The sequence below is a fragment of the Pyrus communis genome, chromosome 10 (assembly GCF_963583255.1).
Source record: "Pyrus communis chromosome 10, drPyrComm1.1, whole genome shotgun sequence".
NCBI classification, from domain to species: domain Eukaryota; kingdom Viridiplantae; phylum Streptophyta; class Magnoliopsida; order Rosales; family Rosaceae; genus Pyrus; species Pyrus communis.
Window position 1 is genome coordinate 2,188,875 of NC_084812.1, and position 12,209 is coordinate 2,201,083.

Here is a 12,209-nt window from a genome sequence, read left to right on the forward strand (position 1 = left end):
ATGAGTTTGGTCAATCTCAGAGACCATTGGTGATAAAAACCTTATTGAAAAAGGCCAAAACAAACTCTTGCACAACCTTTTGTCTTATTAAATGTACATGCTATTGCAGACACAATGTAGGGTTGGGATGATTTTAGTCATCAAATAAAGGTCTGGTGGTCAAAGACGCCGGTTGCCCGAGAAACTAAGGTCTCTGATTGCGTAACTGCATCATGCTTCAAATGCACGTGGGCGAATACGCTTTGTGAACATGCTCCAAAGAAGCAACAGATAACTTTTTGTGAGCATGCTCCAAACAACCGTGCATACCTCATCCTCTGGATCGTATGTTACATAGGTGCTTCCTTTTATGGCACACACATCAAAACTCAACCTTCCTCCGAGGCAGATATGATCTGTACAGGTGCTGATATTGGCACAATCGCTTCAGGAATTTGTAACCTTCTGGGCACCACTCAATTGGTAACTCATGATTGCAAGAACCCACGATGTTAAGCCATATTAAGCCACATATGATCTGTACAGACATATTAAGCCATTGCAAGAACCCACAATGTGACCTTCTGGGCACCACTCAATTGGTAACTCATGATTGCAATGCCTGAATCCCTCTCCCTCTCTTCTCCCATTCAGTAACTCTTCGCAGTCTACGGATGGGAGAGGACATTTTGAAAACAGGAGTCTCTTCTTATTGTTGCTGATGCCAGCTGCGTTCCGGAGACCGTCCGCCATGTTGGTTTTCTTTGATGAAGGCGTTTGGTGCGAATTTCAATTTCGAGAGGCAGAGATAACGCTTCCTACAGATGAATGGATGAATATCGGACCCTTTTTCTTTACAAACTATAGCATTAGTAGGTTAAATTGTTAGTTGTCAAGAAGTATTTCGAAACTCCATCTCAATCGATTATACTCCTTTGCTAAATTAATAATAGAAACGTCATTTTAGTATCTCGCATGCTTGAAATTTAAGTTTTTCACAATAATAATGCTACGATCAATCGATTACGCACGTGACGATAAATCATAATCTAATCTTTAATGCATCGTCACTCTAAAATTCATGTGCATAATCAACAAATATTTTCCCTAAGAAACACACCACCGAGATCCAAAGCCCAGAAACGGACCCAAAACAAGCCCAAAAAGCTCAACCTATAAAATCCAGACCCAATGGCCGAACTTGCTCTTGCGCCTAGCCCTTCGTTAGTCTCACACCAGCTCTGTTCTTCTTCGTCTAACATTTCCAGTTTTCTTTTTAGATTAAATTATTATTATTTTCTTCAAAATTAAGGTCGTCTTCTTCCTGTAATATTCCCTAAATTTTAGATTTTGATTCAGTCAGAGCCATTGTTGTTTCGAGGGTTAGGAGGTGTGGATTCTTCCTTTCAATTTCCCACCTGTTTCAAAATACCGCCAATTTCTCGCTCCATCGTCCTGTACAATTTTCCCAAGTTAACATCTTTTGATTCCGGTTCCAATCTGTATACCGAAATTGAATACTTTTAGGGTTAGGGTTCTTTTGGATTTTGAAGTTTTGGGATACGGATCAAGAAAAATTAAACCATATTTACTTTTGGGATATTTTTTTTGTTTATTTTTATTTAAATTTAGCTTGTGAGTGATGGATAATAAGAAGAAGGTGGCGGTTCCGTTGGTCTGCCACGGTCATTCGCGTCCGGTGGTGGATCTGTTTTACAGTCCGGTTACTCCTGATGGGTTCTTTCTCATCAGTGCCAGTAAGGGTATGTATCGATAACGATTGATTTTTTATATGGGGTTTGAATTAATGCTTCATTACTGTGTGATTTGCTGTATATCTATCTGTTTGAATGTGCAAGTTAATTGCTTTATATATGATTTGTTGAACTGGCATTGGGTTCTTATTTTCGGTGTTACTGTTTAGCTGCAAATTACTGTAATTTCTGTGTTTTTGTTGAACCTCGATACTTTACATGGTTAATTGTCATTGCTGTGAAAATCTGGTGAATCGTGTTATTAGGATATATGGCACAGCTGAAACAAATATTTCCTGCTTTAGAATGTGACATCTTAATGTTCACGAGTGCTCTTAGATATTGTGGTATTCTTTTGAAGTTGTTTTGATGGGAGATTATATCTGAGGTTTTAATTGTGTTGATTAGATTCGAGTCCCATGCTGAGAAATGGAGAGACTGGAGATTGGGTTGGAACATTTGAAGGGCATAAAGGCGCAGTGTGGAGTTGCTGCTTGGATACCAACGCCCTGCGTGCAGCAACTGCTTCTGCAGATTTCTCTGCGTATGTCTTAACCCTTATAGTTCTGTACTTTTCCATTCCTAGATGGACAATCAGTTGCTTTTCTTGTTTCTTTTAATGAGTTTAATGCACTGTTTTGATTAAAGTTTTGCTTGTAAATTTGTGTGCTTTTACCTTAAAATTTTGAATACACCTGATTATATAATCAAGTGTCAAGGATTTCTGTAGTATCCGCTCAGTTTCTTTTATTTTTTCTTTATATTTCTTTCATTCTTCACTCATGTATTCTTCTCATCGTTGCTTATATAAGGTATGTTTCCCAAGTTTTAAGTGGCTTTTGTGCTTGCTAAATTCCTTACCTTAACGTCGGACATCTCAATCTTGGTTCTCTATAACATATCCCATATCTGACATATCTATTTTCATAAGTAATGATGGGCAGTGATACCTTCTACAATTAAGTAGGTTAATAATGTTTATACATTGTGTTTCTCTCACCAGTGCAGCCATTCTCCTGTCATTGCTTGTTTGGTCAATTAAGTTGTAGTCAGTTTGATCAAAAGTTGATTTTATTTTGTGCATCAAATTTATATGCAGGAAAGTTTGGGATGCATTAACAGGAGATGTTCTACACTCATTTGAACACAAGCACATTGTTCGAGCCTGTGCTTTCGCAAAGGTATTTCTCTTGTCATCATCATATGAAAAGTGTGAAATTCTGTTTCTAGAATCTTATCTGCTGTGGAAGTTTCATGTTGCAAGGTAAATGTGATATATGAAATGTAATGGATATATTCCAGTATATCCAATCATACTTGCACTTGTTATACATATTGTCTTCTCTCAAAGTAGCTATCTTTTTTACTCTTAATGTTTTCTGATTCGGGGTTAGTATTATCCTGGGGTAAGAGGGGATTTTTAAAATAATGCTAGACTTTTTTATGTTTCACCTACCAAGCGTGGTTGTAACTTGTAAGGTATCACGATCTTAAGTTGTATGATTATTTGTGGTCTCCAATATGGTTAATGTTGGTTCGGATTCCATAATTTCTGAGATTTCATGCCCGAAAGGAAACTGGTTTAATGGGTGCTGTAACATTAAATATTTGGATCCTTTTGCCTTGTATGTGCTTTTTTAAGCTCATTTGGTTCTTATCAATATGAGTATCGATTGACCAAATATATTCATATGGTATCAGGATACACACCTTTTGCTTACTGGAGGAGTAGAGAAAGTTATTCGTATATATGATTTGAATCGTCCAGATGCTCCTCCAAGAGAAGTGGATAAATCTCCTGGTTCAGTCAGAACTGCTGCATGGCTCCACAGTGACCAGACCATACTAAGTTCTTGTACTGATATGGGAGGTGTCAGGTATGCATGCCTGTTAAACCATCTTATGTTAAAGTTACATTTGATATAGTTTTTAGTCTCTTACATTGCACACATACAGTTCTTTAAACGAATAATGTTTACTTCATTCTTTACTAACTTGGTAGTGACCGGTGAATTTACAGATTATGGGATGTAAGAACCGGTAAAATAGTTCAAACGCTTGAAACCAAATCATCTGTGACCAGTTCTGAAGTGAGTCAAGATGGTCGTTATATCACTACTGCTGATGGGTCTACTGTGAAGTTTTGGGATGCAAATTAGTAAGTTATCAGTTTTGTTGTTCTGAATTTTGGTAGAGTTTCTACCTGGATGACTTATGATAATCTACTTGTTTTCCAGCTTTGGGTTGGTGAAGAGCTACAACATGCCATGCACAGTAGAATCAGCTTCGCTGGAACCAAAGTTCGGGAACAAGTTCATTGCCGGGGGAGAAGACATGTGGGTTCATGTATTTGATTTCCATACTGGTGAAGAGATCGGTATGTGTTCCAAAAAAATCCGTTTTAAGTGAATTTGCAGTTCCTTTGTATGGCCGAGTCCAAGGGTTAAATTTAACTCCAATACTAATAGTTAACGGTATCTGAATCCTTCTAGTCATAGTCCTTGTAGGTTAAACTCTTACATTCTGTCATGTGTTGTTGTAATCATTCGGATATTGTATTGTGTTTCTTATTATGAACCCTCAGTTAATCCATTTGTATCTGGATGCAGCATGCAACAAGGGTCACCACGGTCCAGTTCACTGTTTGCGATTCTCGCCAGGAGGGGAATCATACGCCTCAGGATCTGAAGATGGCACCATTAGAATATGGCAGACCGGGCCCTTGACTCCAGATGAAGCTGAGGCTAATGGGTCAGTTGGAAAGGTGAAGGTACCCGCAGAAGAGGTTTCTCACAAGATCGAGGGGTTCCACATCACAGAAGAGGGAAAAGCGAAAGAGAAGGAAGAGGCAGCGGTGAACGAGTGAAGTGGTCCAAGAGTATATGTAGCCAATGCCTTTCATATTTGAGATCTATCCATCCTAGTTTGATTACTTCATTACATAGACAGACTAAAACAAGAATTTTTGTACAACTTTTAGCTCACTGTTTTTCGTTACCGAAACATCGACCGGACAAATGAATCGTTACTGCATATCATCCCTTTTCTGTTATGGTCATTTGTACATGCAAGACGATGATCGGATCACTTCCGAAACTGATAAACCCAAGAAATCTGGAATTTTGTATTCGGCCTGTGTCCCTAGAAGGCTGTAACTCAATTTACTATCTGAAACTTCACTTTCGCCACTAAATTACCTGGATTTTGTCTATTCAGTGACCGGAGGCAAAATCCGGGAGAAAAGTCCACCAGCCTGAAAAAAAAATTAAGACATAAATAAGAGGCTTTTTATTTAAAATAGTTCTTGAGTTTAACATTACTTTGGTTTCACAATGAAAATGGATAGAAATGGTTTCTGGGTTTGTCCATTATAAATCATTTTGATTATTCCGTGAAAAATTTGTCAATATCCTTGTTAAATTATCATTTGAAAGACTAGTGACCATCCTTTTAAGGTGTTTTTATCAAACCAACCTCTTCACTTAACAAGGATATTGAAAGATTTTTCATAGAATAACCAAAATGATTTACAGTGGACAAATTTAGCAATCACTTCTATAGATTTTCGTTGTCTTAGTTTTTTTTTTTTTTTGCAAGTTAATTATCATTGTTAGGGATCAAAATAAGGAATTATGCCGTGAGAATTATTTTGACTAAAAAGTTTAAATAAAATTATCTCAAAGATAAATAATTAAAAAAAATAAAGAAAAAGAAAAAAGTACAGGTCGTAAATAGAGAAAAGTGCGAGGGTTAATTGGTCAAAGAGGGATATAAGTAGGCTGGTTCCAAAGAACTGGCCGACCATTTGCGAATCGCGATTACGTTTGCGTGTTGGTTTAGGGAGAGACCAGAAACGAGAGAGAGTGCTTTTAGAGATAGATTTTTTTTATATTTATTTTCAATCAAATCATTGAATAAAATCCGATTTAAAATCTCCCCAATAAATAAAACCTCGGCGAAAATCCGTTATCCGTTTATTTTCGCGGGAAAAGATGTCGGGGAAGGGCGCGAAGGGGCTGATTATGGGCAAGACCGCCACCAACAGCGGCGGCAAAGACAAGGACAAGAAGAAACCCATCTCTCGTTCCTCCCGCGCCGGCCTTCAGGTTGTCATTTTACTTCTTTACCCCTTTTCGATTTTCTGATTTTGGTGTTTGGAGTTTTGAGATTATCTGGGGTTTTGCCTGTTGAGAGAGGAGTTTTGCGTAAATTTGTGAAATAAAGAGGACAAAAGGAAGGAAATTTGACTTGGGTTTTGCTTGTTTTGGCGGTAAATGTTATCACTTTAACTGTTGGGGTTTCATGTTTTGGGAAGCGGAATCATGTAGGTGAAGATTTTATTTTTGTGGTAAAAACAGTGTGTTCTTGGTTTCCATTTAGTTTTATTTAGTCGGGTTCCTTTAGGATGTGGATGGAATGAGTTATAAATCGGATTTGGTTCTTTACAGTAAGCCCGGGTTAATGGAAAGAACAGTAAAAATGCTAGGTGTAATATAGAGAATGTAAGATTTTGAATTTGATATGGCTTGTGGAAGGAATTGGAAATCTCGCACGAGAGTATTGGAATCGAGCTTTGAACCATGGTCGTAGTGAGGGCATCGATATATCGCTAGTTTAACTTTGGAAGATAGTTTTTTGGGGATGATATGATTCGGAAAGTTGATGTGTCAGAATTTAGAGTAAATTCCGATATAAATATTTTCATGGTTTCTTAGTATCTGGTTGGATTATTAGAGAAAGTCCGAGATAAATTTTTTCTTATTGAATGCCTCTTCACTCGTAAAATCACTTGCAACTCACCTAAGTTCATCGCTGTGTTAGTTTGTATGATTAGTCATAGACATATTTGCTCTCTTGGATTAAGTTATAGAATATATTACAACATAAATACGGTAGTTCGCTCACATTCCCATGTCTAAAGCTGTAGGAATAGTCGTAAAATCCAACAAAACTTATCATGGCATTAGAGAGGGGGAGATCCTGAGTTTATATACCTGTAACTTTTTGTTGAATTCCATCTGTTGGTCTCTCTCGTACTAAAGTAATTTCCATACATGAGGAGAGTATTGAAAAACGTTGGCCCACACCTATGGACCTATGGTTTTGTAGTTTCTTTCACAGTGCTTTGGACTTAGAGTTTCTCTTGCTCTTGCAATTGCCCATTGATCTGTATCCTAAGGTTCTTTGATACTATTAGTCGTCCTTCATGGTTCATATTTCTGTTATATTGGTTTACTTTTTGGTGGTTCGTGGGTAGATGATGGCATTCTCAAGTGAATTGTTTGTCTGGACTGTAACCCTGTTCCGTATTCATTCTTTCTTTTGTATTTTTGTTTTGTCCCCTCATTTGTGGGATTTTTATAACTAGAGGCTGGAAAGTTTGTTTGTCGATACTGCCATTTACTAATGTGTTATATATTTGTAGTTCCCTGTGGGTCGAATCCACCGTCTTCTGAAGTTAAGGACCACAGCTAATGGGAGAGTGGGAGCAACTGCCGCAGTTTATTCTGCAGCGATCTTGGAGTATCTCACTGCTGAGGTGTTAGAGTTGGCAGGCAATGCAAGCAAGGATCTCAAGGTGAAACGTATCACTCCGAGGCATTTGCAGCTTGCTATTCGTGGTGACGAGGAACTCGACACCCTCATCAAAGGAACCATTGCTGGTGGAGGTGTGATCCCTCACATCCACAAGTCACTTATCAACAAGTCGACCAAGGAGTAGCTAATAAAAACGGACTACAGCTGCAGAAGAGTGCCAAGTTTCTGCAAGGAACAGAGTCTCTTAGTGACTTTAATGACACGCTTAATTTGTTGTTTCGGCTTCTTAATCTTCCGGATTCTGTATGCCATTGTCCAACAATCTTAGGCGTGCTTTTAGAAATCGGGTTATCGCGTGACATTGTCATGATTTTATCAGAGACATGTTCGGAATACCTGTTGTTATTGTTTCCTTATACAGAGATGTACCAATCTGTGATTTGCATGAATTTGGTTGCTGATGCTGTTGGTTTGCCCGTTAGAGCTTCGAGTTGCACTTTTCATATGCCATGAGGTGAAAAATGAAAGACTTTTTAAGTGCCCATTTCGAACTTTTAGTCGAGTGCTTGTCCTCACAAGCGTTTTTAGTAGAAGTGATTTTCTTTACATAAAATTGTTGAAACTTCTGCTAAAATCCAAGTGCTTCTTGGAAAAGCATTTGGAAATGAATTCACAAGTGCTTCTGCGGAAAACGCTTCGACTGTTCTATGCCAGAACAATTAAAAACAAGCAAACCTCACACCAAAGATAACAAAAACAATCAAAACAAAGAGGGCTAAATTGAATTAGTCCAAACTTTCAATTCCATCCAAATTATGATTTACAACATGTTAACCATTCCACAACCCCGAATCCTAATTCGAAATGCTCGAATTTAATGTCCTCAAAACACCAATACTCAGACAATCCCCTTGTAAGTGAAATTTGGCTGCGATCTTTCCACCCTAAACCACCAAACATCTGCCCTAAAAGAAACAATCAACTTCCTAGAACCTCCAGAAATGGCAAAGCAAAGAAAACCAATTCTAAGACCTCCAGACAGAGAGAAAGCTAGCAAAAGGCACCTAAATCCGGCGGCATAAGAATGGGAAACATTACTTCAAATTAGAAGGTTGACACCCTTGGAACATCGACTGGGAACCGATCAATTTCATCCATCCATGGGTTCTTTTCCTTTGCTGGGTTTATGCTCCTAAGAGCCTTCCACACAGCACTGTTGCACTTGAATCCCGATCCAAAAGCTATCTGCCATGTTCTATCTCCTTTCTTCATCCTTCCCTTGGCTTCTGTGTAAGCTAATTCATACCAAAGAGAGCTGCTTGAGGTGTTTCCAAATCGGTGGAGTGTCATCCTTGATGGCTCCATATGCCAATCGGATAGATGCAGGTTCTTCTCCAATTCATCCAAGACTGCTCTCCCTCCAGCATGGATACAGAAATGCTCAAAAGCTAGCCTGAAATCCGGGATGTATGGTTTGATCTTCATCTTGAAAAGTTTCCTCCCAACCAATGTCGCAAAGAAAAGCAGCTGTTCGGACATTGGCAAAACAAGAGGCCCCAATGTGGTGATGTTGGTCTTTAGAGCATCACCTGCTACTGCCATCAGATCCTTTGATAAAGTAACACCAATCTTCCCGTTATCGTCTTCTTCTTGGGTAACACAGCTAAAGCACTTATCGTCAGCACCTTTGTGAGTGCGAACAGTATGAACCAATCGGTATTTGGACCTTCTTTTGTCTGAGCTTTTGTTGGAAAGCAATATAGCTGCCCCTCCCATCCGGAATAAGCAATTTGAGACAAGCTTTGAGCGGTCGTTTCCAAAGTACCAGTTCAAGGTGATGTTCTCCATGCTGATAACCAGTGCATAGGAGTTGGGATGCACCTGAAGAAGATTTTTAGCAAGATCGATCGAGATCAGACCTGCACTGCATCCCATCCCACCAAGATTATAGCTGACTATGTTCCCTCGAAGCTGGTAATGATTGATAACCATGGCAGAAAGAGACGGGGTTGGATTGAACAAGCTGCAGTTCACAATCAAGATTCCAATGTCCTTTGGTTTAACAGCTGTCTTAGCGAAAAGCTCATCAATGGCACCAAACATCACAGCCCCGGCTTCTTTTCTAGCTTCTTTCATTGACGGATTTGGAGGAATGTTGAGAACTGCCTCTGGAAGGTAAGTCGAGTCACCAAGGCCGGATCTCTCAAGGATCCTCCGCTGGAACTGAAGATTGTCCTCTGTAAATGTACCAGTCATCTGAGACTGTTCCATGAAAATCTTTTTTGTACATTTTCGAGATTCTTCTGGCTTGTAGCACGAAAAGTTAACAAGGTACACCGGGCGAGGGCGGGTGACAAAATACACGGTGGATAGGAAAACAAGGAGAGTCGAGCAGATAATCACTGAAATCAGGTTGTACTGGAGATGCTCCCAAAGATCATAAAGATCCTTGAGAGAAAATGTTGAAATCTGGGCAGCGATAACGACAACAAGAGGGGAAAGAAAGAGGTACATTCCATGGGTGATGAGAATATGGTACCCAAGCTTCACATATTTCAGTTTAACTGAATTTTTGAAGTCGGGGAGGTTTCTTGACGAGGATGGTGATGACGAGGATGGTGGGATCAAGGGTGTGTCAGGTTTCGGGTCTGCCATTTTTCCCTGATAGATAATATACAACAAAATGGATCAGATCAAATGACCTCAAGATCATAATACCAGTCAATTTCTAAAAGCACAATAACAAAGGTATCACAATATACTTCAACACGCCTCAATTCGCACAAATTTTCAATAGAAATTGGGCCAGAAATCCTTAAATATACACCATTTCTCTAACGTTTATAAGCCACTACAAAGAAACGTTTGATTTACACCTATAAATCACCTTGTCTCCTAAAAAAAAAAAAGTGAAAGCAAAAACTTAAGGCTCCTGCATCCAAGGACTAAAATAAAAGCTTCAGACTTTGATTCGGGAAAGTTCCAAACTTTTTGTTTTTCTTATCGTTTGCAGATTAAATTTACCGCCAACAAAGTAATCCCAAATCAGAATTTACCACAGAAATTTTTTTTTTCAGACAAAATTATCACACAAACCCCATATGCAGATTTACATCAAGCATTGAACTTTTTCAAAGATTAACGATAACCACACAAAACCCAGATGCAGATTTACATGAAGCATTAATCTTTTCGAAGATTCGAATCAAATTTCACAGCAAAAAGCAAAAACCATCCACATTGAGGCAAAACCCAGATGATAAAACTCACCTTTGATCGTCGGATCCCACCACCAGATCTCAGAATGCCACCACAGAAGCCAAACAGAAATGGAGAGAGAGAGAGAGAGAGAGAGAGAGAGAGAGAGAAATTTGAGAGTCAGAGAGAGAGGATAACGTGCGAGGTCCAAACGGTAAGAAACAAGAAACTAATTTGAAAAATGTTAAATGGGGATTAGACTATAATTAGGGAGTGCAACTGGAGAGACAGGTCAGGTGAGTTGTGTATTACTAATTAATTTAAGGTTTAAATAAAGAGGTGGTGCGGAGGAGGAGAAGCCATGAAAGCGGCAACTTTCAACATCATAATCTTCTTATCAAGTTTTTCTTTTTTAATCTCTCTCCGTTGGATTGGTTTGGATTTTTTTGTTTGATTTTCTCAACCCAAAGAAATTTCCGTAATTTGTCGTGTTGTGTGTTGGAAGAGTTCTTCTTGGATTTTGATTTCCAATTTTTCTAATTTTATCTTGTTTGCTTTGAATTACTAATGTGAAATGTAACACTTATTAATATGAAATGTTTTATGGTATTACTGTTTACTTATATTATAATTGGAATCAGAATTGTTATGAACAATTTATTAGTAAAAAAATGTAAGCATGCATAAATACTTGAAACTCATGAACCATGTTTCACATTTTGTGAATAGGTTTATTTCTACCTAAATGATAAATAAAAAAATGAAATAAAAAAGGATACGGGGCTAGATCATATAATCAGTCAAATATGTCGTCGTCATCTGTATAAGTTAAACTTCAAATTTTTTTCTTATAAGTGAAGAAAAAAAAAATTATTAAATCGTTGGTATTATAAGGTAACCGTATGTTTTTGAGAATCACATTGCACCGGCAGTCGTGAGGCGTCGAGTACAAAGCTCAAGGCCCTTTACAGGATATTAAATTTCATTCGACTATGTCAGATATTAAATTTCATTCGACTTTGTCAAGTTGTTTACTTCGCTTTGTTCATTCTTTTCATCTTAATTACTATAAGGGCTGATGAGTCGGTCACATGGATACACCTCCCTGTCTTTGTCTCTCTGTCTCCCTCTCCATCTCTCTCATGCCACATGGCATTACTGGAAGACTAAGTTGTCATGGGACTCACGTGCGAAGTTGTTCTTTATTTTCATTCGTGGATAATAATTTATATGGCACGAGTATATTCTTATAATTTCATAAACGTTTTGTGCTAATAAAATATCTGTAAATTTTTGTCCACACATCTTATTTGACACAGAACGCTAAGTGAAGGCGGACATTTATCATGTAAGTTGTTCTTCCATCCATGAGCTACCTAGGAATGATTTATAGTATACGTGTAAATGCAATCAGAAAGTTCTAAATTTGTTGGTTTATAAATGCTTTTGAAACTACTTTGATTTTATGATTATAACAGATGAAGCATCCTTTGTCAGCAGTTGAATGGAAATGTGACCGACTTTGTTGGCTTGGGTTGGCATTTTGGCGAACTTGTAGTTGCACCTGGCCTTAGGCATTAAGCACAGGTATGTCTGCTTGTGCCTTTTCCAATTGTCAAAAGTCCAAAGGTCACATATTTGCCTCATAGGGCTCATTGTTCGAGACTAGACTGACGTTATTGTGGCAATATCTCAAATCAATTACGCATTGTTATGTGTTTTAACTTTTTCATGTGATAA

The 12,209-nt window shown here is 38.3% G+C and overlaps 3 protein-coding genes across 3 annotated transcripts; 2 read left to right on the forward strand and 1 right to left on the reverse strand.

The window, feature by feature from the left end:
• The first annotated feature begins 1,195 nt into the window (after window positions 1–1,195).
• Window positions 1,196–4,785, forward strand: LOC137747431 (uncharacterized). Its single transcript, XM_068487538.1, has 7 exons — window positions 1,196–1,742; window positions 2,142–2,277; window positions 2,833–2,914; window positions 3,435–3,610; window positions 3,754–3,891; window positions 3,971–4,110; window positions 4,343–4,785. Exons 1-7 carry the CDS (start codon window positions 1,622–1,624, stop codon window positions 4,597–4,599), a joined length of 1,050 nt encoding a protein of 349 aa, XP_068343639.1. The 5' UTR covers window positions 1,196–1,621; the 3' UTR covers window positions 4,600–4,785.
• A 761-nt stretch (window positions 4,786–5,546) lies between these two features.
• On the forward strand, window positions 5,547–7,747 carry LOC137746791 (probable histone H2A variant 3). The gene is made up of 2 exons (XM_068486796.1): window positions 5,547–5,839; window positions 7,159–7,747. Exons 1-2 carry the CDS (start codon window positions 5,726–5,728, stop codon window positions 7,453–7,455), a joined length of 411 nt encoding a protein of 136 aa, XP_068342897.1. The 5' UTR covers window positions 5,547–5,725; the 3' UTR covers window positions 7,456–7,747.
• Window positions 7,748–7,951: 204 nt separating this feature from the next.
• LOC137746790 (3-ketoacyl-CoA synthase 11-like) lies at window positions 7,952–10,796 on the reverse strand. The gene is made up of 2 exons (XM_068486795.1): window positions 10,542–10,796; window positions 7,952–9,932 (listed from the first exon to the last, which is right to left on the reverse strand). Exon 2 carries the CDS (start codon window positions 9,924–9,926, stop codon window positions 8,376–8,378), a length of 1,551 nt encoding a protein of 516 aa, XP_068342896.1. The 5' UTR covers window positions 9,927–9,932; window positions 10,542–10,796; the 3' UTR covers window positions 7,952–8,375.
• Between the last annotated feature and the right edge of the window lie 1,413 nt (window positions 10,797–12,209).